At 47.7% G+C, this 25,617-nt stretch overlaps 4 protein-coding genes across 4 annotated transcripts; 3 read left to right on the plus strand and 1 right to left on the minus strand.

The window, feature by feature from the left end:
- The first annotated feature begins 1,788 nt into the window (after nucleotides 1-1,788).
- LOC120903036 (60S ribosomal protein L7) lies at nucleotides 1,789-3,189 on the plus strand. Its single transcript, XM_040312220.1, has 4 exons — nucleotides 1,789-1,894; nucleotides 1,984-2,357; nucleotides 2,461-2,653; nucleotides 2,739-3,189. The coding sequence occupies exons 2-4, from the start codon at nucleotides 1,984-1,986 to the stop codon at nucleotides 3,000-3,002; spliced, it is 831 nt and encodes a 276-aa protein (XP_040168154.1). The 5' UTR covers nucleotides 1,789-1,894; the 3' UTR covers nucleotides 3,003-3,189.
- A 3,423-nt stretch (nucleotides 3,190-6,612) lies between these two features.
- LOC120900648 (DNA topoisomerase 2) lies at nucleotides 6,613-14,339 on the minus strand. The gene is made up of 5 exons (XM_040307938.1): nucleotides 14,230-14,339; nucleotides 9,448-13,500; nucleotides 8,535-8,660; nucleotides 8,114-8,434; nucleotides 6,613-8,025 (listed from the first exon to the last, which is right to left on the minus strand). The coding sequence occupies exons 1-5, from the start codon at nucleotides 14,242-14,244 to the stop codon at nucleotides 7,948-7,950; spliced, it is 4,593 nt and encodes a 1,530-aa protein (XP_040163872.1). The 5' UTR covers nucleotides 14,245-14,339; the 3' UTR covers nucleotides 6,613-7,947.
- Nucleotides 14,340-16,364: 2,025 nt separating this feature from the next.
- On the plus strand, nucleotides 16,365-18,302 carry LOC120903966 (MAPK regulated corepressor interacting protein 2). Its single transcript, XM_040313652.1, has 3 exons — nucleotides 16,365-16,874; nucleotides 17,452-17,821; nucleotides 18,120-18,302. The coding sequence occupies exons 1-3, from the start codon at nucleotides 16,858-16,860 to the stop codon at nucleotides 18,267-18,269; spliced, it is 537 nt and encodes a 178-aa protein (XP_040169586.1). The 5' UTR covers nucleotides 16,365-16,857; the 3' UTR covers nucleotides 18,270-18,302.
- A 2,299-nt stretch (nucleotides 18,303-20,601) lies between these two features.
- Nucleotides 20,602-25,084, plus strand: LOC120902024 (E3 ubiquitin-protein ligase CHIP). The gene is made up of 5 exons (XM_040310468.1): nucleotides 20,602-21,392; nucleotides 23,259-23,599; nucleotides 23,685-23,790; nucleotides 23,867-23,923; nucleotides 23,993-25,084. The coding sequence occupies exons 1-5, from the start codon at nucleotides 21,273-21,275 to the stop codon at nucleotides 24,233-24,235; spliced, it is 867 nt and encodes a 288-aa protein (XP_040166402.1). The 5' UTR covers nucleotides 20,602-21,272; the 3' UTR covers nucleotides 24,236-25,084.
- Nucleotides 25,085-25,617: the final 533 nt, after the last annotated feature.

Genomic DNA, 25,617 nt, shown 5'->3' on the forward strand with positions numbered 1-25,617 from the left:
GTTAAAGATCATTCGTATCTTTAACGTATCATTCATTTGAACGGTCCAGATCTTGTCTTCGTAAAGGACAATATCTCATATTTCGTGTCTTCTGGAAGGCTTGCCAATCTCAGGAGTTTGAGGAGTCCTTATGGTTGCTTTAGACCTTGCGTGAAAGTGATTTTTTTTTGCTATATTTTATTGGATATTTATCATAATATGGCTTATCGTACACCAGCATACTGAAATAATGAATTTATTACATTTCCTTGTGATTCGCCGCTGACCATTATTTTTTTCACTGTGAACAACGCAAGGAATAACATGGAAATGCATTTAATTTATTATGTCAATATTTTTTATAGTCTATTAAGTTGGGAAATTACATATCCTTTCTATTGGTGTACGATAAGCAATATTTCTGATAAAGATGTATTGAAATATATCAGAAACCCCCAAAACTTCAGGTTCAATTTCAACTTCTAACGTGGGCTTTATTCAGAACGATTTGCTAATAATATCACCGTATGTCACTTGTGACTTCACTGTCTACAATTACGACCACATACAGGATTTACTTTTTTCTCCATTTTTTATTTTAAATCGAGTTTTTGTTTCGTCTTATCATATTCCTTTTTTTATCGTTTCTGCAGTTTATTGGCATTCTCTCAATATTTTTGAAAGAAAACAAAGATTAAATAATATGAAAAACGCTTAGAAACTATTTTAAAAAGCATATAAAATTCTTGGGAAACAATAAAAAACCATGGTAAACGCTGTAATACATGTCCTTAATCTTCTCGAGATTCAATTAATCTCCTCGAGAAGTCCCCTACTGTCTATCAAGTATGAGTCAACAGGTGTGTATCCAGTATCCAACCAAGAACTTCTAGCATAAGGATCTCCATTATCAGAACCTTTAAGAAGTAATCAGAAGCTCATGGAGCAACTAGTTGGTAAGATTTGTAATAATAATGAATATCCATATTATAATGAAGATGTTGTGTATTTGTCCGAGTCACCCGATACGATACAACCGTTTCCAAGATAGTAGGTCTCCTCTAACTATTAAAAATTGACGCTGTCCACGACCTCCTAAGCGATTTATATCACATTTATAACCACTGGATCAGATCAGTCATTCCCAATCGTTCTTCGTTTGATCCCCTCTATGCTTTGACGTAGGTGAAATCTTCTGAAAATAGCATTATCGGTGTCAAGGCTCTTTGTATAACGGCTTTTTAAACGAAGTTGAAAAAAAAATTATCGTTATCCTGTTTTGGATAAAGAATTGAGTTTTAACTGCCGAAGAGATTGTTACATCACGTTCAAACGGTAATTCTTTTATCACTGAGAATTCGGACTCAGAAGATATTCAAACGAATCTTACAACACATTAGATTATTTTATCGTTTCGTTTTTAAATGACAGTCAAGTGGTGCAATAGAATATGCGTTCTATATTACAATGCGGGCACATCCTTACATTTTTATATAAACTGTCCTTATTAACGTAAAACCGTTAATAAAAATAAAATTGACCGTTAGCTGCGCCGTTAATAGCAGTCTGCTTTGACTGTTATTATTATTGTGACATAGATTTTGTTTTTTAATTGAATTGTACCCCATCGCTCTATAACTGTATGATAATTGCCCACGAACCACATTTTCTGCAAAAAAAAATTCCAAACATTTGTTTATAATTTCGCCACCGGTTATTTTGAAATTTCAAACGCATCCCAAGGTACATCTACAACCCCTCTAGCCATCTTGCCCTGTTTTGCCGAGTTCGCCCCATACGGAAACTCACCATTTTCGCCCCGCCGTTGACGTTTGCCGGGCTGTCAAATTACGGCGCTACCAACTGATGACAACTTCCTACTTTTTCGGTCTTTTCGACGTACAACGTGCTGAAGGTAGGAACGGTGCATTGTTTTCCTGCCCGAAAAATAGCGCAACAACAGTGAAATCGGCCCTGCTAACCGTGCGCTTTCCCTCCCTACAGATGGCTGATAAGGCTAAGAGTGCCCCGCAGGCAGTGAAAAAGCCGGCCGTTGCCAAACCGGCGGCCACGAAGGATGCGAAGCCGAAGGAGGCCGGCGCGAAGAAGGTGAAGCGGCTGCCCGTGGTGCCGGAATCGTGGCTGAAGATTGCCAAGTGCAAGCGAGGCTGCAAACCGAATGTGCTGCTGCAGCGCCGCAAGCTGCGTGCGGTGCGGCTGCTGCGCCGCAAGCAGAACCTGCTCCGCGCCATGAACTACGAGAAGAAGTATCTGAAGACGGAGCGTGCCGTCGTGGAGCAGGCCCGCATTGCCAAGGAGAAGGGCAACATCTACATCCCGGCCGAGCCGAAGGTGGCGTTTGTCATCCGTATCCGTGGGTAAGTGGTTGGATGGTCTTAAGAAGCTCCGGCACCAAGGAAAAGTTGTGGCCCCGAAATGAATGCTAATGCACGCCTTTCTCCTCCCCCTCACCGCGTTCAGTATCAACAAGGTTGCCCCGAAGGTGCGCAAGGTGCTGCAGCTGTTCCGTCTGCGCCAGATCAACAACGGCACGTTCATCAAGCTGAACAAGGCCACCAAGAACATGCTGCGCATTGCCGAGCCCTACATTACCTACGGCTACCCGACACTGAAGTCCGTTCGTCATCTGATCTACAAGCGTGGCTTCGTAAAGGTGCGTTTCCTCCCCCCCTCAGGGAATTGATTGCGCCCGCCCCGCCATACTAACCTGCTCAATGTTCCTTCTCTCCATCCTACAGCACCGACACAGCCGCATTCCGATCACCGACAACTTCGTGATCGAGCGTAAGCTCCGTGGCCACCGCCTACAGTGTGTGGAGGATATGGTGCACCACATCTACACCGGCGGCGCGTGCTTCAAGAAGGTGAGCAACTTCTTGTGGCCGTTCAAGCTGAACACGCCGACCGGCGGCTGGCGCAAGAAGAACAACCACTACGTCGAGGGCGGCGACTTCGGCAACCGCGAGGACAAGATCAACGAGCTGATCCAGCGTATGGTTTAAGTTTTCCCCGTAAAACACACTGCGCGTCCATCCTGGTCTGTCCGTGCCTGGCGGCGAACAGCGGCCGCCTCACCGGGTGTGGGCAGGGGCAGATTTGTGGAAAGTTTTTTTTTTAGGTTGGTGTGTGTGTGTGCATCGAGATAAGTGGAATAAACGTGAAGAGAAAAGCCTCGAGGTGAAAAATCTAGCTGCTCTTGCGTGGAAGTGTATTTCAGCGTTAATTTCGCGTGTTACTTTGATGCGTACGTGCAGATGTGTGAAAAGGAAGGTTGAATGTGGCTTGTGTACGTTGGCAGAAAATGGCAGAGAGTGGTGGTGGCATTGCTTGGTTGCTATGGCGATTGAGACACATTCGAAGGTGGTGGTGGTGGTGGTGGCGTGGTGTATGTGTGCGTTCCGCAGAGGTGGTTTGTTTTGGTTCGTGATTGATTAGAGGGAGGGATTTTGTTCTTCTTCCTTGGCACGCGTGCTTGTTCTATTGGTATCCGGTGGCGTTTGTTTTGTTGCATTGTTCATACTAATGTGTTCTGGTTGTGTTTTGTGTGACCACTTTAGTCTTTTCCAACGGGTAACTTTTCCGATAGGATAAGAAATTCTGAACTTTAAAGTGTTTAGGGGCGGTTAAGTGCTGGTATTTGTTGCTAATTTTTTACGGTCAACGCATAAAGCTCTCTAAGGTTTTTGAAGTCATTGGAGTGTACTCGCGGCTGTTCGGCTTACCACTCCCTACTGCTTTAGGATTTAGAATTTTTAATTAATTAGTAGAATACGCCAAACGAAAACACAACATAAAGTAATGTAAATGCAAGCGCACGATTGTTTCAAAATCACAGCAAAATTGTGCTGAAGATACATCCATCCTACGTACCTTGAACCTATTGGTTATATTTCGCTGTTTGCCTTTTGTTGGTGAATTTGCTCCACGTGGGACATTCATCTCGGCATACTTCACTCAGTGATCATTCGAATGGTCTCTATGGTCACCCCACTCGGTAGCACAGGCTATGCATCAAACAAACATATCCGAATCAGGTCGTTTATTGTTCGTGCCATCCTCTACCTAAGCTCCTTCCACTTGATACTTGATGAAGAATGATCAAATTGAGTCCTCAAGAAAGAAATATTTTATTTCAGCGTTTACGAGAAGAAGCAGCAACGAAAATAACTAAAAGGTGTCCCAAATGCAATACTGCCATCAGGTATTCCATTCAGACACGAAGCACGTGGCGTTAGTTAGCATGCTCACTCAAGCCAGTGACTATGGACTGCAGCAAACTGAAGACATAACACGTTAAACACATCTACTGATCAAACAGTGGAGATCATCCCGATGAACAGAACTCAATTAACGATAAATTAGATTGACCGCCAACTTATGTACATCTGAAGCAAAAAAAATCCTTTATACTGATTCTCCGCCCGAAAAGAACGTCCAATGTTCTGACTGTGATGGATATAATTGTTTTTTTCCTCTATTCGACAGCATGTTTTTTGATGGCTTTAAATAAGCATGTTATTTTTTACAAGAGGAAAATATTCTATCTATACGCCTCAGATGATTAAAAAAAACAACAGACCCTGTCCTGGGTTCTAGCCCCAAATGGATCCTATGAACCATACGTAGAACTAACTATCCTTTGCAGCACGGGTAATCATAAAGTCACTTTAACGGCTTTCATGTCATTTTTCTTCATTTCGCATCGGATCGAACTGTAATTGGCCGTAATCCTTCGTCCCACATGAACATTTTGCCTAGGACATAGTGGTCGGCAAACTTTACCAGCGAAAGAGCCAAATTCTACAATAATGTTCATATAGTTTCACTTGAAATATATGGAGCTGCTAAGAGCCGCCATCTCGATATCAAACAGCCGTAATCGGCCGATCGTTGGCCTAGGACAGGGGTCTCCAAACTACGGCCCGCGGGCCGCATGCGGCCCTCAAGAGCCTTTAATGCGAGATGACTGGGTGAAGGTTAAATTAAATAGCTTTCTTTTCTGACTAACCAATCAACATTTATTTTTTTAATTCTGGAAGACGAAAATCAAGATCCAATAAAAGAAAGCTCCAGAAATTTTGCTGTATTGTGTATGTATTGTGTAGAAATGTATTTTGCTAGTATTTTCTTATTAAAACAAGATTTGAACTTCCACCCATTCTAAAGGTAGCGTCAAAAAGGTCCTCAACAAAGTTGATTGTGAAGCAATGCGGCCCGCGAACTGAAAAGTTTGGAGACCCCTGGCCTAGAATATCACAAAACGCTTGCTTTTACGGAGAGATCGATCGAGCGATCAGTCTAACGGCTGTCAAAACGCTTCCCACTCAAAAATGCTTCTCCAGATTAAGCATCGAACCAGTGGCGGGTTTGAAGGAATCGGAGCGGCGGTAAGAAAAGCTACTTCAAGGTCCTTGCGGCCACAGGGCCTCCATCGAATAATGGGCAAGATTTCTAGCCATATTGAAGACATTACGGGACGGTCAATTTGTACAGTTCGCCCCAAGACTCTCTCTCTCTCCTCTTGTTATCCTGCTAACGATAAAGCAAGTCGATGTGACATGGCCCGGTCAACAATAATTCTCCAGGATGCTCGATCCTGCCAGCCTTCGCCAACGTCAGGTTGCACGGTTCGCCGTACAGTTCAGCATGCACGTAGTTCATCCTTCTCCTCCACGCTCCATGCTCGAACACACTGCCCAAGATGGTCCGTAGGCTGCGTCGCTCAAACACGCCCAGAGCGTTTGCATCCTCTGCTCGGATGGTCCAGGACTCGTGCCCGTAGAGGACCACCGGGCGAAACAATGTGCGATAGAGCTCACATTACCTGCGGACTCGAAGTCTTCTGGATCTCAGCAGTCGGTGAAGCACATAGTACGCACGATTCCCCTACACAATGCGTCTCCTGGGATTTCGCTGCTGATGTCATCCATGAAGGCAAGAAATTGGAGATACCGGTAGAGGATATTGCCACAGATGTCGTTGTCTAGCCCTGCGCTTCGAATGACGCCTTCCAGGGCGATGTTGAAGAACAGACAGGAGAGTCCGTCACCTTGCCTCAGTCCTCTGTGAGATTCTAACGATTCCGACGACAAGCTATAGAGCCCAAGGTATCCATATAGAACCGAAGGACTATAACGATCTAATCCTCTCTAAATCTGTAACGCTTTTCACTGATTCTCCCACCCATTTTGCTGCCATTTTGTAAAAATGCTTCTACAGGTAGCTCAATACAAGATGCTTCTTCAGACGCAATCCTTTCGTTCTAAGATCGCTTTCAGTATGTAGCATTTGTTTCGCTAATGCTCAAGACGAAAACGTCCCATTGCTGGCTAAAAGTCATGGCTTTCTTTGTTGATGATATTCTGTTAACAACTCGATCAGCCTTGAAGTTGATCATCATGTTGTGTGTTTCAACGCCAATACTCTTCAATGTCGCATGCTTGTGCGCGGCGTGTTTTACCACGTGTTCGATAAGATTATTGAACATATCAACCCAATGTTGGGGTTAGGAAAGATACACTTCCGCTCCATATGTACCATGCTGCTTCTTAATACAGCACAATATTGGGCAATGTTTCGGCCTGCCGTTGTTTACAATAAATCAACCCAATGTACAAAGTATCTACAGTGTTTATTTGAAGTATTAATTTTAATTAAGACGACGAAAAAAAACTAAACAAATCCGGATCCACTTTGGCAATTTCTATCAAGTACGAGGGGGCCAAATTCTATATGGAGAGTTGTAAAGTGTAGTGGGTAGTAAGGAGAGAAGAGTACATTTTGAACTTACATACATACACACACACACACGTTTTTATTCTTTTGTTTTACATTTAAAATTCAAGTTTTCTGTTCTGTTGCAGTAAACGGGACAACATTCTGCGTTTTGCGCAATGTGAGAATGTCGATTTTTTCAGCTTCCGCGACCGGGGGGAAGTGGTTTCTGGTTGTAAATGTAAATTGTACATGGTACTTATAGCTGGTTTTACGGTAATGTATTCAGTTTGATATACGTTTAAGTTGTGTAAAATACTACTACAGATGCCCAACCTACAATCGCACCCAGAGCCCCGCTAACCCTCTCTAAACACGCCGGAGTAGTGAGACCGGGTTACAGTTATAGGCGCGGGGGAAAACAATCCATCCTCTTCCACTTCTTATTCTAGCAATGTTGGCTGTGTCATATAATTTGCTTTTATTCTGGCCCTACCAGATAGAGAGTGTATTTTTATTGCTGCTAATTTAGCTGACAAAAGAAGGTTTGTATTACTAATCCCTCATGGTTCTGTTACAATCCACTGCACTGTAACTGTAAGGGAAAGGGCCAGGACACACCAGGACACTACCAATTGTGGGCTTTTCTTATGTGCGTGTGTAGTGTTTGTGTAGTGATGTCGTTAAACGATTTAAGAACGCTTTCTCTCAAGATGGAGGGAAAAAAGCTTCTGCTTTTGAGACCTAACCCCTTTTCCCACTAAACTCTACCCTCTTTCGAGCGAAAAGCATTCACAAAACGTACACAGACACACACACACTCATAAAACAAACGTGCCATCATGTTTAAAGCATCTATTCGCTTCTAATACTTCTATAATCGCTTACCTTTTAGCCGGCACAAGAAATGAAATACATTAGAACGGCTACTGCCGCTGCCACTACTGCTTCTGCTTCTGTTTAGTTCATCGTTCCCTAATTACTTCTTCTTTTCATTTCCCTCCAATATTCTAAACACTACTTCGTTTGCTTCTCTATCTCCCCTCTGTGTCTCTGTGTGCGCGCAGTTCATCATTTTGGGGGGTGGGGTGGCCGGCGGCGCTTATATAAATTGGGGTTTGTTTTAAAATTATCATATAAAGGGATTTTCAACGCTACGGTTGGTGTACAAAGTAAAATCACGAACTCTCTCTCTCTTTCTCTCTTCCTACTTCTCCCGGCCAACCGCCCATTTTAGAAGTCCGAATCATCATCGTCATCCATCGACGGCGAATCTTCCTCCTCAGAGTCAATGACCTTCTTCTTTGCTTTCTGTAACATCAAACATATGGAAATGAAAAACAAATTAAATATAAGTAAAGCATAATTGTTAAGATGCAGACGCTTAACACACACTCACCTTTACCGGTTTGTCCGTTTCGCTACTGCTTCCCGCTGGCTTGCGGCCTCGCTTGGTACCCGCCGTCGTTTCCGTCGCCTTCGGACCAAGCGCACGCTTTTTCACCGGGCCCGGCTTCTTCTTCACCGGCGACGAGTCGTCGTCGTCGTCGAGATCGATCACGGAGGCACCGGGCGCATCCTGCACCTCCACATCGCTGTCATCGGCGGCGCCCGGCTTGCGGCCACCCTCCGGATTGTTGTCGAACATTTCGTCATCGGAACGGTTGAAATCGTCATCCTCGCCATCGTCGCCCATGTCCATTGCGGAATAGTTCACCTTCTGTAAATGTCAATGTTGGGGGGAGGGGAAAGGAGCGGTTTACATTAAACATTCCCGCGTCCGCAGTTTGTTCGCGTCAGACGCAATGAAAGAAACCTACCTTGGCAGCAGCTGCACGGCGCCCCGTCTTCTCCCGTGTCGGGACGTTCACCGGCGAAGCGAAATCATCACCGCTCAGGTCCGAGTTAAAGGCATCCTCCTCGTCGGACGATGTGGCCTTCTTCTTCTGCAATGTGTTGAAAGAAAGGGAGAAAAATAGAAAAATGCATCAGCAATTGAATTTGTGTGGAATCGATTTCGGAAAGTAGGTCCGGAAGAAGTTTCCGGAATTAGCTCCAGAATTGGAATCGACTCCGGAATCGGATTCGTCTCAGGAACTGGTTCCGGAATCTGAGTTGACTTCGTAATCAGAATTGGATTCGGCCTAGGAACTGGTTCTGGAATCGGAGTCGGCTCCGGAATCAGAATTGGATTCGGCTCAGGAGCTGGTTCCGGAATCGGAGTCGGCTTCGCAATCAGAATCGGCTCCGGAATCAAATTCGATTTCGGTATCTGCATGAGAATAGTCGTTTGGGTCCTATGCAGTTACAATAGTATCGATAGCCACCAAGAACCCAAATTTACTCGAAAACGATCCATGTCTTTGGAGATACCGGGACTGATTTCGTTTCTAAAATTTCTGACTTCAATTCTAGAACTTCTTCTGATTTCGGAGCCAATTCTGTTACCGATTCCGGGGCTGATTAAGATGTTCAGGCCAATTCTGATTCCGATGACGATTCTGACTCCTGAGCCCATTGCGGAATCGGAGTCAGCTCAGGAACTTACTCCGGAATCGGAATCGATTCCAGAATCGGAATTGATTCCAAAATCGAAGTTGTCTCTGAAATCAGCTACAGCATTGATTCCGAACCCAGAATCGGAACCGGATAGTTCCGATTCCAAACTTTCTCCACTAATTTGAACCACCTTCCCAAAACAACTTGTGTGCCTTCATTCGTGCATCAACTTACCCGTCCACGCTTGCCCTTCTCGGCCGGCGAACCCTTCTCCTTCTTCACCCTCGGCGCTCGCGGTGCTTTCGGCGCCTTCGGATCCTTCGGCTCCTTCTTGACGCGCGGTTTCGGCTTCGGCTTGTCGCCCGCCGTACCACCCTCCACCAGCGCATCGAACTCATCCATCTCGCCGCCACCCTCCTCCCCATTCTCGCCCGGTTCCTTCTTCTCCTTCTTCACCTTGCCGGCGACGGCCCGCTCCAGCCGCTTGATCATCTCCTCCGACATCCGGAACTGTACCGGCTCGGCATCGACGCTCGGCTTCGTGTCGTCGAGGGCCGTCTTGCGCGACACGGCCTTCGCACGACCACCGCCGGCGCTCGCCTTCATCATGCCCGCCTTCAGCTTCTTCTCCGTGCTGATCGCATCGAGCCGCTCCTTCTCCTCCACCTCGTCCAGCTTGCGCGACAGCGCATCGAGATCGTCCATCCACAGGCCCTGCACCGTCTTCGCTTCCAGCGACTTCAGCTCGGCCAGCTTCTGGTCCCGCTGCTTCAGTATCTCATTCTTGCGCTCCTCCGTCAGCATCCACATCGACATACCCAGCAGGTAGTTGAACTTCTTCACATCGGTCAGCCGCTGGAACGCTTTCTCCGGATCGACCGACGAGCTGCCGGCACCCTTGCCCTTGCCGGCCGTCGATTTGCCCGGCTTCACGTCCTCCTGCTCTTCCTCCTCCTCGCCCTCGCCCTGCTGGTCCTCCTCCTCCTCGTCGTTGGTCTGCACCCGGCGCTTCCACTCCTGGATCGGGTCGGCCCGGTAGCCGCGCTTGATCAGCTCGTCGATCAGCGCCTTGCGCTTCTTGTTCTCCACCACCAGCGTGCCGTTGCACTTCTCCATGATGAAGCGCGCCTTGTCCGACAGGCTGTCCGCTTCCGCCTGCAGCATGCCGAGCAGGTACGCCCGCCGCTTGCCGTAAAAGTCGAGCCGCACCGTGTAGAACTCCATGAAGATTTCGTTCGCGTGCGCGTACCGCTTCAGGTAGTTCTTGTCGTCGAACGCGTTCATCGACGCGGTCGAGATCGAGCTGGTCAGCTTGAACAGCCGGTGGAAGCCGCCCTCCTCCGCGTACAGCTTCTCGTACTCGCCGGGCAGGAAGGAGATGACGAACCGCACGGTCGTGTCCGTGTTGTACTCCTTGTAGTCGGCAATGACCGCCTTCGCCTTGTCCGACCCGTGCAGCAGCGGTTCCAGCACGTTCTCCTTGTACGTTTGCGTCCACGTGCCGATCGGCAGTTCGGAAATTTCAATCTTCTTCCCATCCAGCAGCCCCACAGTGCCCGCCGTGAGGTACTTCTGATGTCCGACCGATTCGATCACGCCGCGGAAGTTCTTGTACCACGGCGTCAGCATCTTCGGCTCGTCGCCGTTCAGCATGCGCCGAATGTTGGCAATCACGTCGCGCGGATTGTGGTTGGGGATTTTCGTAGCCCACCCAGTGCCGATACCGTCCGCCCCGTTGATCAGCAGCATCGGAATGATCGGCAGATACCAAACCGGCTCGATGCGCTGATTATCCTCGTACTGGTACTCCAGCAGCGGATCGTCGAGCGGATGGAAGATGTGCCGCGTCAGCGCGGACAGCATCGTGAAGATGTACCTGGGGCTGGCGCTGTCCTTGCCACCCGTCAGCCGCGTACCGAACTGACCGCCCGGGTACAGCAGATTGATGTTGTTGCTGCCGACGTAGTTCTGCGCCAGGTTGATGATCGTCGAGCAGAGCGACATCTCGCCGTGATGGTAGGCGGACTTTTCCGCCACCGAACCGGCCAGCTGGGCCACCTTTACCTCGCGCTTGTCGTCACGCTTGAAGCACGTGTACAGCACCTTGCGCTGGCCCGGCTTCAACCCGTCCAGCATGCACGGAATGGAGCGCACGTTGTCCGAGTTGGAGAACAGTACCAGCTCCAGGTTGACGAAGTCCTTGTAGCTGATCTCCTTGGTCGTCTTCGTGTACAGGTAGCGCTCCTGCAGCCCGACCGACTTCCGGTGCCGGCACTCCTCCATGTGCGCCGTCAGCCAGTCCTTGCGCTGCTCGATCGCCTTCTTCGAAAAGGCGAGCATGATCGCATCGTCGTCCCCGGTGTCCTCGTACCGGAACAGGATCCGGTGCCGCTCCATGTTCTGGAAGTACTCCTTCGCCTCCTTCGACGTGGACGTACCCAAACCCTTGTAGTACTTGATGTTGTACGTGTGCGAGTTGGCCGTTTCCGCCTTCCACTCCTCGAACTCGGGCAGCGAGAAGAACGACAGCTCCTCGCCATTCTTCTTCGTCGCCTTCACGATCGGCGTAATGAACTCCTCCAGGAACGGCAGCCGCAGCAGCTCCGGCCAGTTCGTGTGGATGAAGTTAATCAGCAGCCCCTTGATGTGCGACCCGTCCTGATCCTGATCGGTCATGATCATCACCTTGCCGTACCGGAGCGTCTTCAGGTCGTCCATCGTGAGGTACTTCTTCTTGTACTGCAGGCCGAGGATCTTGATCAGATTGTTAATTTCCGCATTCTCCAGGATCTGCTTGTGCGTTGCCTCGCGCACGTTCAGCAGCTTACCGCGCAGCGGAAACACGCCGTACGTGTCGCGCCCGACCACCCCCAGCCCGGACACGGCGAGCGTTTTGGCCGAGTCTCCCTCGGTGAGGATAAGCGTGCAGTTGAGCGAGTTGCGCGAGCCGGCATCGTTCGCGTCCTCCAGCTTCGGGATGCCCTTGATCTTCGATTTCTTCGAGCCGGACGTTTTGGCCAGGTCGGTTTGCGCCTTAAACTTGGCCCACTGCAGCACCGACTCGACGATGCCGCTCTTCGACACAGCCGTGATGAACTTCTCCGACAGTGCGCACTTCGAGCCGAAGCTTTTCGACTGCAGCGTCATGTTTTCCTTCGTCTGCGAGTCGAACGTCGGGTTCACGATCAGACAGTTGATGAACACCCACATGTGGTTCTTCACCTGGAACGGCTTGATCGTGACGCCGCCCTTGTTCTTCTTCTTCAGCACCTCGATCAGCTGCTTCACGATCATGTCGGACACGTAGTCGACGTGCCGACCGCCCTTGGTCGTCGCGATCGAGTTCACGAACGAGACCTGCTGGAAGCCCCGCTCGGAGATGGCGACCGCCACCTCCCAGCGCTCGTTCACCGACTCGTAGCACATCTTCACCGGTGCGCCCACGTCGTCGGTCGTGTCGCGCAGGAACAGATCGATGTAGTCCTTGAAGTTCTTCACCGGCACGCGCGTCCCGTTCAGATAGACGCTGACGCCCCGGGTCGACGCGGCCACATCGTACGCACGGCGCGACAGCAGCCCGACGATATCGTCGTCCAGCTTCTCCATCTTGAACTTGCTCAGATCGGGCGAGAAGGTGATCTTGGTGTAGTCATTGCCGAAAAAGTCCTCCTTGATCTTCGGCTCCGTCGTCTTGGACATGTTGTCGCCCCAGGTCTGCTTGAAGCACTTCTTGTACTGCTTCGACGCCGTCTCGACCGTAAACTTTGTGCTGAAAATGTTGCACAGCTTCGCACCGTACCCGTTGCGGCCGCCCGTAACCTTCTCCTCCTCGTCGTTGTAGTTGGACGAGGTGAGCAGATGGCCGAAGATCATCGTCGGCACGTACATCTTTTCCTCCTTGTGCATCACCACCGGTATGCCGTGGCCGTCGTTCCACACCGAGATCGTGTTCGTTTCCTGGTTGATCTCCACCTTGATCGTGCTCATCTTCGGGTCGCGCTGCTTGTTGTCCGCCGCGTTCACCAGAATCTCGTCGAAGATCTTGTACAGCCCCGGGACGTACGTGATGTCGCGCTGCACCATCTTGTTCGCCTCCTTGTCGAATATCCACATCGGTTCCTTTACCATCTCGACCGACCCGATGTATGTGTCCGGTCGGAGCAGGATGTGCTCCAGCTGCGATTTCTTCTGGTAAATCTTTTCGATCGATTTACCGCCAATCTTCGGGCTCGCTGTGGCGGCAGCGGCGGCAGCTCCCGAGCCATTTTGCTGGTTGGCAAACATTGCCTAAAATTGGTAAAAAAGCGAATTGTTTTAAAACTGCCCATAAGAAGTAAGTGTTTTCAATTACATATGCATGTGTTATTTCTAATTATTAATGTATGTACCCCAAAATGTCGTTATTTTTGCTTTCATTTTCATTTTACGCAATTTAGGAGATAAAAATGATTTTCCTGTGCTTTTTAGCGTCGATTGATCTTCCTGTCTGTCTCTACAAAGCCAAACATAAACCCTCCAAGTAGCCAGCCCCCGCCGCTTCGAATCAATCCGTTGCAAAGTGTGTGTAGTTGTTTTTGCACCGCTACAGCGTGCTATCTCGCTTTCACCCGACCTAATCGGTTGCCGCGCTTGTGTGTGTGCGAGCAGGACGCAAGAGTAGCACAGCTCGCCGCCAGAGCGCGTTAAACACAAAAATGGCGGCTTCAGGCAAATTCCGCCGCAAAACCAAACGCCGAAGCGTACCCCGCGAGAACAATTGCTGGGCAATGATGGCTTCTGATTAGTTATTTTAAAAAAAAATTCTCCTTTCGTGTAGATTTACAGGTACATTTCTGGGAAGCGTGAAATAGCCTTGAGCTTCCAAAGACAGCAAAATTAAATCGAAAAAAGACAAGCTCCTACAAGTTGCAGCTAGGTTGTCACAACCGGAACACACACTACCGGTAATTTGGTGCGCTTCACCATAATAAACCTACGCCTGGTTTGGGGTTTTGGGGCGAGGAAATTTCCACTTACCCGGATGTCGGTCATTGCTGCGGCTTATTCTTCGCGTACCAGAGCAGCTTCTCTTCGCGTTCCCAACCAAGATCGTTATTCTCAGCGCAGTAGACTGCGGCAACGGCGGGTTTGTTGCTGTGGGGAAGCTGCTGCTGCTGCTGCTGCCGGATGTCCTCGACCAGAGCAGAATATTGGACCGAAAAACACACCAGTAATCACCCTCGCTGTTCGCTTGTTTTGTTGGCAAGCACTACCCGCACACACGGAACCACACACAAACACACAAACACGCGCGCGCACCTGAAAAAAACCCGAAACACCAAGTTAGTTTGTGACGCTGAAAATGTTGACCTATAGCTAAAAACAGGCGAGCGAAACGAAACAGAAAAAAAAATCTACCGTCAGCACACTTTAGTCTTTTTTCGCAAACACACACTCGCAGGGACTCTAGATTTGATCACGGCGTCACCCACAGTACCCTGCACCACCCGGCCCGCGTATGTGTGCGTTCCTACCCGGCAGAGGAAACAACTAAGCAGGCAGGGAAAAATCACTTTTTTCCGGCGTTTTCTCCAGCTTCCCACAGCCGGACACTTGCGCTTGTGTTGCTTACCTGCGAGATCTGATGTGCGAATGAAACCAGCTTCTGCCAGACCCGAGGTGGACAAACACAACAGCTGCAGCTTTCGTTTGCGGTGACGCCGGCAGTGCGAAAGAGCGCGCGCTAATCGGAAAAAAGCCGAGCTGTCAACCGAGATACGGTTGGGATGCGGCTTCACTTGCGCTCGGAAGTGTTCTATTCTCTAATCTAACGTGGTTTTGTTTCACTTACAAATGATAGCCGATTGCTTACCTTTTGTTCTTTTCAGCTAAACTCCTCACCGCGACGCGATGTGTTCGAGTTTGCAGCACTTTGCGGTTAGCGGATACGGCAAAGAGCGGTTTTCGAAATTGGCGTTGTTTGGAATGAAATTTAAATGTGCAAACGTCAAAACCGGTGACAAGCCCAAAGAGCAATTTCGTTTTGGTGATATGTCAAACTAATCGAATTTTTCAAAAAAGACCTTTTGAACGGCCTTTTTTATGCGGACAGTTGCAGTTTTGAAAATTCTTGGAAAGGATCGCAAAGCAACTCCTCAGAGCAAAAGCGTGAGTAATTTCTCTTTAATTTGCTTTGGAAATCTTCTTCTTGATCAATTTAAGTCAAGAGTCGTTTAAGCTTAATCTGTTAAATTGCATCCGACCAGCGTTACCACCGCCCTAACATCATATAATCATGGCCTATATAGCCTTCAAACAATCTGACCAAAACCCTATATGAATGGTCGCGTGGTCAGATACGTGGTCGTTTAGTGGTAGTTTAGTGAATTTGTGGCACTTAGGCATTCACAACTTTGTCAATGCCAAACACTTTTACCAATGGGACCACTGCATGTGTTCTTGAGGCACTACGAATTTATTGATTTAATGATGTCTGGGGGCCGGCCTGGTGGTACAGTTGTCAACTCGTACGACGTAACAACATGCTCGTCATGGGTTCAAGTCCCGAATAGACCGTGCCCCCATACGTAGGACTGACTATCCTGCTATGGTAACAATAAGTTACTGAAAGCCAAGCTCACTTCACTAGTGGGTACAGGCAGGCCTTGACCGACAGCGGTTGTTGTGCCAAAGAAGCAGATAAAGAATGATATCTGGTAGTGTTGGGTCATACGATTCATTTCACGACCCGCCCCGGAGTCGGGTGCAAGCCAGTCGGAATCGATTCCGACCCGTGGGTGCAGCGGGTTCGCTAGGTCGTAGTCGGAATCAAATCCGACCCGCGGGTGCAGCGAGTTCGGGTCGACCCGATAGATCAGTAGGTGCGAGAAAGCATAAGCGACTCCGACCCGTTGGTGCAGCGAGTTCGGGTCGGGTCGGGTCGGATTGAACCTATCTTGACCTATCTTGACTTACTTCAGTGCTCAAGAAACAGCTTTATTGAAAATATTCCTGTGTTTGGCGTACGGTTCTTGAGACATCATAGCATTATAACCGCATTTTTACCTAAACATCGTTAACGGTTTTTTTTTAAATGCCTGACAGCTCGAACGCATCTACTGTGGTAATTGCTGCTCGAAACCCGAGCTGCAAGACGCGCTTGTCAAAACAAAAGCCATCAAACAGAAAAGAGGTGAAATTTTATTTTCGTTTTCTGTTTTACCCTCAAAAAGCGAAGGCAAAAGGACAGGGCAGGAATACAGGCAGCAAAACGCGACACCCGCCTCGTAAGCAACCTGTACGGTGGCACGTTGTGATTGCATTCCGCACCCTCGATTCCAAAGCAGCAGCAGCATCAGCACTACCCAAACAATTTCGGGTCGAACCGTGCAACCAGCAGCAGCAGCAGCAGCACCCCTCATATTCATCATCGTCATCATTAGCAACGCGCAAAACCCGTCCGCAAAGGGTGGACGGACGGAGGGACAGACGAACTCAAGAGGGTAAAAGCGCATTCGTGTTTTGGGTGAACGCTGCACCATCGTTTTTTGGGACTGCCAGAACTGGGGACGATCGTGCTAATCTACCGTACGGTACAGCTGATAGGCACACCAGCACACCATTAGGTTGGAGTCATCCCGCTTTTCACCAAACGCTGACAAAGAGATGGATCGAAATATGGTGTAAGTAGATATATGCTGCTGTGCGCCAAGTGGCCAAGTGGGTTTCGCGCGTTAGTGTGACAGAGCAAGCGTGTCCGCACCCGAGCGAGACACACGTAGTGTGGTGTAGGCCTACGGCCGAAGAAATCGGGTTCACGCGAAGAAAACTCCAGGAATGTACTTCCGCATACGTTGCTTCAAGCGAAACAATCATCGCCCGCGCTGTGGTGGAGCATCATGCTTTCCTTCCCTTTTCGCACCAAAGCCCTGGTGCTTCTTCCCGTTTTTTGTTTGGCCGAGGACGAGAGTGCCTTTCATCGTATGTAGGTGGAAATTCCCGCGCGTGTGTGCGTGTGTGTGTGGATGTGTGCACCGTGCTGGTGTATATGACCTTGTGTCCGTAATGTTGTGTACGTTCGCTGGGCGCCCATTTGTGTGTATTTTTCTTTCATCGTCCGTTTTGTCGATTTGTTTACGATTGACAATTAACACAAGGCAGCACAAGTTTGGCCAGACATGGGCGCGCGCATTCTTATCCGTAGCGTTGTTGTTGTGCCACACAGATTTGCTGATCACAATTTGTCCCCTTCCATTGCAGACGGCAGGGAGGCATGTCGATGTCACCGGGCGTGATGCGAAGACCGGGCGGCATGGGCGGCCGGGATATGCATCCACAGAATCACGCCCCGTCCTACCAACCACAGCAAAACCTGGTGTCGGCCACGGCCGGTGCCATGCTGAACAATGGCGGCAGCAGTAATGGGCCACCGCCGCCGTCGTCGGTGGCGCCTCCTTCGGCGATGCATCCGGTAATGCACCCGATGCAGCAGAACCAGCAGCAGCAGCAGCACTCACAGCAAGTGCACCAGCAGCAGCAGCAGCCACAGCAGCCACCGCAGCAAACCGCACAGATTCAACATTCGCAGCATGACGAGCTCATTCGATACATAAACGAAGCATGGAATAGTGTAAGTGCCATTTATTCGCTCTAGCTTCAGCAAATGAGGCCAACGGCAGGTACGTTGTTAGCGGCCCTGTGCTTACCTGGACTCGGAACACTTTCACTTTCGCGCGGTAAATTTGAAACTACAAAGTGCAACTCCCCCCCCCCCCCCCCCTGCTTTGAGAGTCGTTCCGTGGGTAGCCATGGATTGCTAAGCAACGCCATCTTGGAGCATTTTGTTTCTTCTTTTTTAACCATTTAACCATTTGGCCATCTTTAAACTCATCTGTTTCTGGTTTCTCTACCCCTTTGCCCCTTTGCAGATAACTACCGACAAGAGCCAAAAGGCGCCAGTATTCTACAAGAGTGGCACGGAGCCGCGATTGTCCGGATTCACACCATTCGATCTGGAGCGCTGGTGGGGCCAGAGGATGGTACATCACATCAACATTGGCTCACACGGACACCAGTGAGTGGTGCACGCAAGTGTACGAACAGGGGAATGGGGGGGAGGGTGGGATGGGAGGGTTGGGACAAGCGTTGTGGAATTAGTGAAAGGGAAGAGGGGGAGGGATGAGAGGGGGGAGGGGGGGGGAAAGCAGGGAGGAATGGAATCAAGCCAGCCAGCCAGCTAAGATTGCCCTTTGGCACACTGTTCATGGACGTGTTCTTCGTCATCCGCCGAACTGAATGCTTCAAGTTTTCCTGCTGTAAGGTGACAAGGGTTATCATTTTCAGGTTTCCCTTTTATCCAGCACCAGTGTACTGTAGCTGGTGCGTGTAATGTGTGTAAAGAATAAGTTAGAATGATGTTTTTAACGTTTTTGAAGTCATTTCCTTCCAATTTGCTTTTTTTGGGAGCAAGACCGTCCGGCCCTTAGTGCCGTGCCCGTCTGCTTCGGATTAACAAACCAAACCAACAGCGGCGGGGTGGGTTTCGAATCTATCGATCGATTCCCATTCCTAATTCTTAAACTGATTGTGAGTTTCGTGGTGAATATGGCACAAAAGTGTGCAAACGCAATACAAGGGCAGAGAGTTGAAGGGCCCCCGTGCAAGACGTGACGGCACGAAATTATTTTAAACAAAAATACAATTTCAATTTTATAGCAACTGTTTTATGTATGTCAGAAAATTTCGGTTAGGCAGATACGACGAAAGGCAGGGACCATGGATAGGGAGAAGAGTGAACTGTCGAAGAGCGGCTTAAAAGCGGGGAAGGATGTTGTAATCAGAAGCAGAAGAAGAAGAAGAAGGATGCGCTTAACAGACAGGATCGGAATGTATTTGAAACAAAATTGCAATACAGTGCAAAAGAGAGAAGTGAAGTGGGGAGAGAGAAAGAGAGAAGTTGATTCAAAATGAAGCGGAGCGAGAGAAGCTAACGAGAGATGGAAGAAGCTGATTAAAAAAAAGTGGAAAACAACATAAAAACGCGCTGAAACATAAACCAACAACCCCGGTGGAGGAGTTTGTAGGCAATTGCACATTATTTCTTCTATTCCTCATTCTTTTTTTCCCCCTCATTCATTCGAATATACACACAGTACTCAAGGCGCGCAAGGTGGCAATAGAAAAAAGCATTGGTCGCGGGCACGGTGGTGGCGTAGTAGTGGTAGTAGTAGTACGTGTAGTACCCGAAGAACAAACACAACCCACTGCGCGTCGATGCCGCTCATTTTCCGTTTTACTACTACTGCTGTTTTACTCCTGCAGAGGACGATCTACAGGACGAAAGATAGAAAAGAAAGAAAGATAAAACAAATGGAACAGTTCCACAGTTGCAACCAGGAAATGATAACAAACACAAACAACCATGTAAAATTCCTTCGTAATTTAAGCGTGGGGACACAGCGAAAACAAAGCTTCAAACGGGATTGGCAGTGTAATAAACTCTATCATTTGAAGAAAGGTGAATCTAGTTGTTTGTATGGTTTTTGTTATTGCACGGAAACATTTTATTGTTTGATGATTTAAAAAAAACGCTATATTTTCCGCACATTTTAAAATATATTTCAGCAATTTAAAAATAACGGTCAAAATTGTCAGCTACACCCTGTGCTTCAAACAATGACGTACGGTTTCACCACTTTTGCCCGCAGGCTAAAAACCTGGGTTTCGTGAACTCGTCAACGCTCCAAATCGGTGCGATTTTTCCTCTCTGGCGATGCTTTTCGAAAGTAACCAGCCAGATAAATTGAGCTAAAATTATCCCTATCTTACCGCAAAATCATCGGTAATTTAATAGTAATTCTATGGCAAATTAGCAGTCGTTAATTTAGCTTTTCGAGCAGTTTTGATTGATCCTTTTCTCTATGCTTCCTCTATGTTATTGTGATTTTTTTCTCGGCCAAATTGTTAATAAATAACACGAAATGCGTTAAATTATAGTTTCATGTTTTTATTTAATCGTTTTCCACAAGTTATACAAATGATTACAGCTTTCAGCAATCTCGACTGGAATAGCCGCTTCGCCCGGAGAAGGATTTTAAATTAGCAAGAATAACATCTCGCCACGTCTCGTTTTGAACATCTCGTTGACGTCTTTTTCCGTTAAAAGTACGTTAAAATAATACACTTTATGTTCTTATTAACAACTTTTCACCGACAACAAACGACAACGTACCGCTAAATTGCTCTTCAATTACTGTTGTTCCAGACAAAAACAACTGCTCGAATGGGTAAATTAGCAGAAGGCTGTCTGGCTGGGTAGTTGTGACGGTTTTTGACGTTTCGAGCAAGGGCTGGCCGCCAAAATGCTCGGCGGGTGGAGAAATTTCGAATGACAGTTGCCAATTGCCAGAGAAGAAAGAAAATACACTCCAACAAAAAACAACAAAAAAAAATCAAAGGGATTTCATGTGTTGTGCGTGACGAAAATCGACCAGCCACAGAGGGACTGCAGGCGTACCGAACAGCAAATACGAATTAATTTCCCAATCATACCCGCGGGGGGAGGGCTGTCGTGTGCGTGTGTGACCGAGTTTTGTGTTCAGTTTTCCCACACGGTCGAGTTTCGGTGCATTCGCTTTCGCCCAGCTGCAGCTCGGCTGTGTTGTGTTTTTGGTTGGCTGTGGCAGTGGTGGTGGGGCGGATTGATATTTTCCCTCTTCCTCCCTTGTTAGTAGAGCAGTGAGGAAACTATTTTGGGTCGCCGTGTGTGTGTGACAATTAGGTCCGCATTTTATTGGAACGCCACACTGGAACACCTGGCTGGAATGTACTGTGGTCAGGGTAGAGTAGTGAAGTGATTCCTGGTTTCTGCTGCTGCTTGGAAACGGATTGCTGAGTGGCATTGCTGCACACTCCTTACAAGTGCATTGAAAGTATGCCTGGCTCGATGCTGAACTAGAAGACCCAAGTCCATCCGGCCTCCAAGCGGGCCCGTGCGCGAAAGTTGTGCCCGAAAGAAAAGAAGCAAACAGAAAGAAACGGTCCCCCTGTGCGGCCCACCGAAACCCGGATACATCCCAACAATGAGCAAGCATATGTACTCCACGGCGAATCTGTCGGACGTCGAGCTAAAGGATCAAGGCAATCGGCTCTTCTCCGCCCGGAAGTACGACGATGCCGTCAATCTGTACACGAAAGCAATCGTAAGTATCATCATCATCATTGATTCGCTCGCATAATTCGCCCTGATCGCGTGATGCAACTCGGCACACGTTTTTGTTCTAATCTGCAGTGTGGGAAAATAGGTTGGGGCTAGGCTTGGGGACAAACCTCCGAACAATTAGGCTGCATTTCAGGTCCGCCGTCCTACTTGGCTGGGGCTCTACTCCTCGATGCACCGTTCGATGCCTGAATGCACTCGGATGTCAATAATCTGTCCATTCATTGCCTCGTTCTGCTGCTGCTGCTTCCACCGTATGCTCATAACGTTCCTGATAAAAAGGGGGAAGGCATAATTTGTGCATGTTTTAGTCACGAAAGGACCCCCCCAGTCAAATGAGCTTTTTGACATGAATATGTCCTTTTCTAATGGGTTTGTTCGGGCTCCAGCACGGCTCGAAATGGCGTAGCGAACAAAAAGAAGAAAAAAAAACCTCCCCAAAGTGGTGGGCTCTTAACCCATTTCAAGGTTATCGTTTTATCGATAAGGGGGGATTGCGTTTTTGTTTCTACTAACCCCACCAATCAGCTAGAAAAATGGGTGGAGAGTGTTTTGTTGGGGAAGGTTTGTTGCTGTATCCTCGCACAACCTTTACGCATAGCTTTAGGGTTTGCTTTTAGAGGGAAATTGCCCTTCCATTGTTGAGCTATGCTCGTGCCCGGAGCCGGAGCGGATTGTGTCGCTAGACGAAAGTTCGAATTAATTAACACACTCGACGAATCTATCAATTGTGAGCTTGGTTCGGGTGAGGTAGTAGAATAAAGTAAGCAAAAGTAAATGCTCTCCATGGATGGATGGAACGGATCGTCACGATTGCGTGTGATATTTTCACTCGATAAACGGCAACGTGTAACAAAACACTAAAGGAAAGCATACAATCGAAATGTTTTATGTCCAATATCCAAGCATATCGGTCCTTCCTATAAGGTCATTAGCATTAAAATTAGCCTTGTGTTGTACGATTGAACGAATTGATTGGTGCTAATGGACCGTTAATCACAACTTGCCGTTACCATTCAACCTTATCGTTTTGCATTCAAATGGATCGATTTTATAGCAGTAAAGCTCTGTTGTCGTTTGGATTTTTTTTTCTGTTTGCCTTTTCATGAAATCTCTAATTCCTTGCGGCATTTTACTTTGCTTTGCGCCCATGATCAGCTTATTGTCGCGCGAATGTCGTCACGCGTGAACCTTCCCTTGACGTATGCTCGTTGCTACGATTTATGAATGAAACATTCACGGCATGCTTCGGGAGCAACGAGTGCATAAGCTTATTGGTACCTCCCGACGTACATTGCGGGCTTGTTTGCGGGCTTTTCGGCTAATTGGATTAAAATCGCTACAGTTAGGAGCCACCGCAGCTACCGACCAGCGCTCGTCTTAGGCCACCTTTAAGGTGGTTAAAATTATAACTTTAGCTTTGATTGCGTTGCAGTATTGAATAGGTTAAAGTATGTGTTGCACAATTTTCTACCTTCTTGCAATTTTAAACGTTTTTCTTTGTGCCTTTAACACACGTTTTGTGAGGCTATACTCGAGTGCAAACACGTCTAGCCACAGGGAGTAAAGATGTCATTGTACGGTGCCTACGTGGGCAGCGTTTTTGACCTACGCCAATGTGACCAAAGCGTGTTCCGGTACGTTCGATACGCATAGCCGCACGTGACGCAAGCAAAGGGCGCACGTGCGCCGGTATGCTTCGGGGTTTCGGTATCATGTTTCACCACAGCGTGTTCGATGCTCGATTTGTGTGTGTAGTAGTGTGTAGTTAGTTTTAGTACAAAAGCCCAAAAATCCCGAATCAAACCGGTCCCTAATATAGCTGTTTATTTCTACATTTTCTTCGCAGATCAAAAACTCCACAAATGCCACCTACTTTACGAACCGCGCCCTCTGCCACATCAAAATGAAGCGCTGGGAGACGGCCTGCGTCGACTGCCGGCGGGCGCTCGATATGGACCCGAACCTCGTCAAAGGGCACTTCTTTCTCGGCCTCAGCCTGATGGAGCTGGAATCGTTCGACGAAGCGATCAAGCACCTGCAGCGCGCCCACGATCTGGCCAAGGAGCAGAAGCTCAACTTCGGGGACGATATTGCATCCCAGCTGCGGCTGGCGCGGAAGAAGCGCTGGAACATACAGGAGGAGAAGCGCATATGTCAGGAGATTGAACTGCAATCGTATCTAAATAGGTAGCTGAACTGTGGAAAGGAGGGGGTGCTTTTGATGGCAGGAATTAATGGTTTTTCATCCTTCTTTTTTTACGGTTACGGGTAGACTTATCACGGAAGATATGGAAAACCGTATGGCCAAGCTGAAGGTGGACGACACGATCAACGAGGAAACGCTCAAGGAAAAGGCGATGGAGATAGAGCGAGAGGGCGTAAGTGTTTTGCCTTTTGCTAAAAGGTTTAAAAGAAAACACTCTTTTCTAACCCAATTATTGCTTTCGATTGCAGGAAAATCATATGACTGAATTAAACAATCTGTTTGCAAAGGTGGACGATAGGCGACGGGTAAGCATGGGGCAGGTTTTTATTTCTCCGCCTTTTATTTATCCGCATCCTCCCTTTCATCCACCCTAGAAACGAGAGGTACCTGACTACCTGTGCGGTAAGATCAGCTTCGAGCTGCTGGTAGATCCCGTCATCACACCGTCCGGCATGACGTACGAGCGGAAGGACATCGAGGAGCATCTGCAGCGGGTCGGCCACTTCGATCCGGTAACGCGCGTCAAACTGACGCAGGACCAGCTGATATCGAACTACTCGATGAAGGAGGTGGTGGACGCGTTCCTGCAGGAGAACGAATGGGCGCTCGATTATTAGGAGACGGCGGCGACGGAAACGAAGGAATTGCAACGCGATTCTCCCCCGAGGTATGTGTAGCAGTAGCTAGGAGAGGATTACGGTTTGGAGTGCGTTTGAGACGATAGGGGTAGAGAAAAGGGACAGTATGTATGTACATGGTAGCACCAAATTAAGCAACAGTGTGTTTTTACAACCTTGATTGAATGCAAAAAGTAAGAAGAACAAAAATAATTAGAAGTTTAAAGAAAAAAAAAAGGAAATTTGTTATAAAAAAGAATTTCTATGATGATCGTTATAATTAGGATGAAAAACACAGAAACAAAAAAAACGCTCCGCAGAACTTCCCATCATAGGTTTCCCCTCCCCCTGTAGTTAACGGCCAGGAAGTAGCGCCTCATCAACAATTCGATGTGATTTAAGTTAGTGACCCGTAAAGTGTATGGCTAGATATGTAAAGGGAACAGCTCGTCAGCACCGTCAGCCAGTTGGCAGCATTGTTTGTGGAGCGCATCATCTTCCGTGTTCAGCGAGCTTTAGCTGTGTGTGTGTTGCACGGAAAAAAACAATACTTACAGCAATACTATATCATCCATTTTGTTTTGTTCTTCTACGTAGTTTTACGGTTGTTTTGAAGTGTTACGCTCCTTTCCAATAGGTAAACTCAATTGTAAAATTACCCTCTTCTCCCATTGCTGGGTTTTGGAGTCGTGGAGCGAGCGAAACGAAGCTTAACTTAACATATCCCATCCTCCATTCGTGCGTTCTTCTACTCCTTCTTACATGTGAAATCGTGCTCAGAAAAGTTTGTTGAGTGATTGTTAATGGTGTATTTGAATTAAGTTACAATAAATTTACCATACCCACCAGGTCGTGTGCAGTTAATCAGTGTTCTCACCGCGTACAAACTAGTGTTGGGTTGTGGTGAATCTTTCGTTGAGATTCATTCATATGAATCTTCAGTGATGATTGATTCGAATTTCGAATCGACTCTTCAAAGATTTTTGAATCTCTAAAGACTCATAAAGATTCATTAATTCATTCATTCTAAAGATTCATTCATCTCCATTCATTAATCCATTAAAATGTATCATATATATCCAGGAATTCATGAATGTTTAGAGATGTATGATTTTCAGAATATTGAATTGGCACGATCCCACCTAAAAACAAGCCCATCGTGGGTTTAAGACTCGCATGGACCGTCTCCCCGTAGCAAAACAAACTAGCTGGCTGCGTGGTACTTGCCAAGAAGTCTCGAAAGCCTGTATAGTAGGCTTGAACAATTCGGTTCATTAAGATGAACTGAACATGAATCACGATTCATTCGTTGATTTCAGTTGAAGAAAATATGGTAAATTAGTTGATTTTACAAGAAGAACATAATTAGTGTATTAGATCTA

Source organism: Anopheles arabiensis, chromosome 3 (assembly GCF_016920715.1).
Source record: "Anopheles arabiensis isolate DONGOLA chromosome 3, AaraD3, whole genome shotgun sequence".
NCBI classification, from domain to species: Eukaryota; Metazoa; Arthropoda; class Insecta; order Diptera; family Culicidae; genus Anopheles; species Anopheles arabiensis.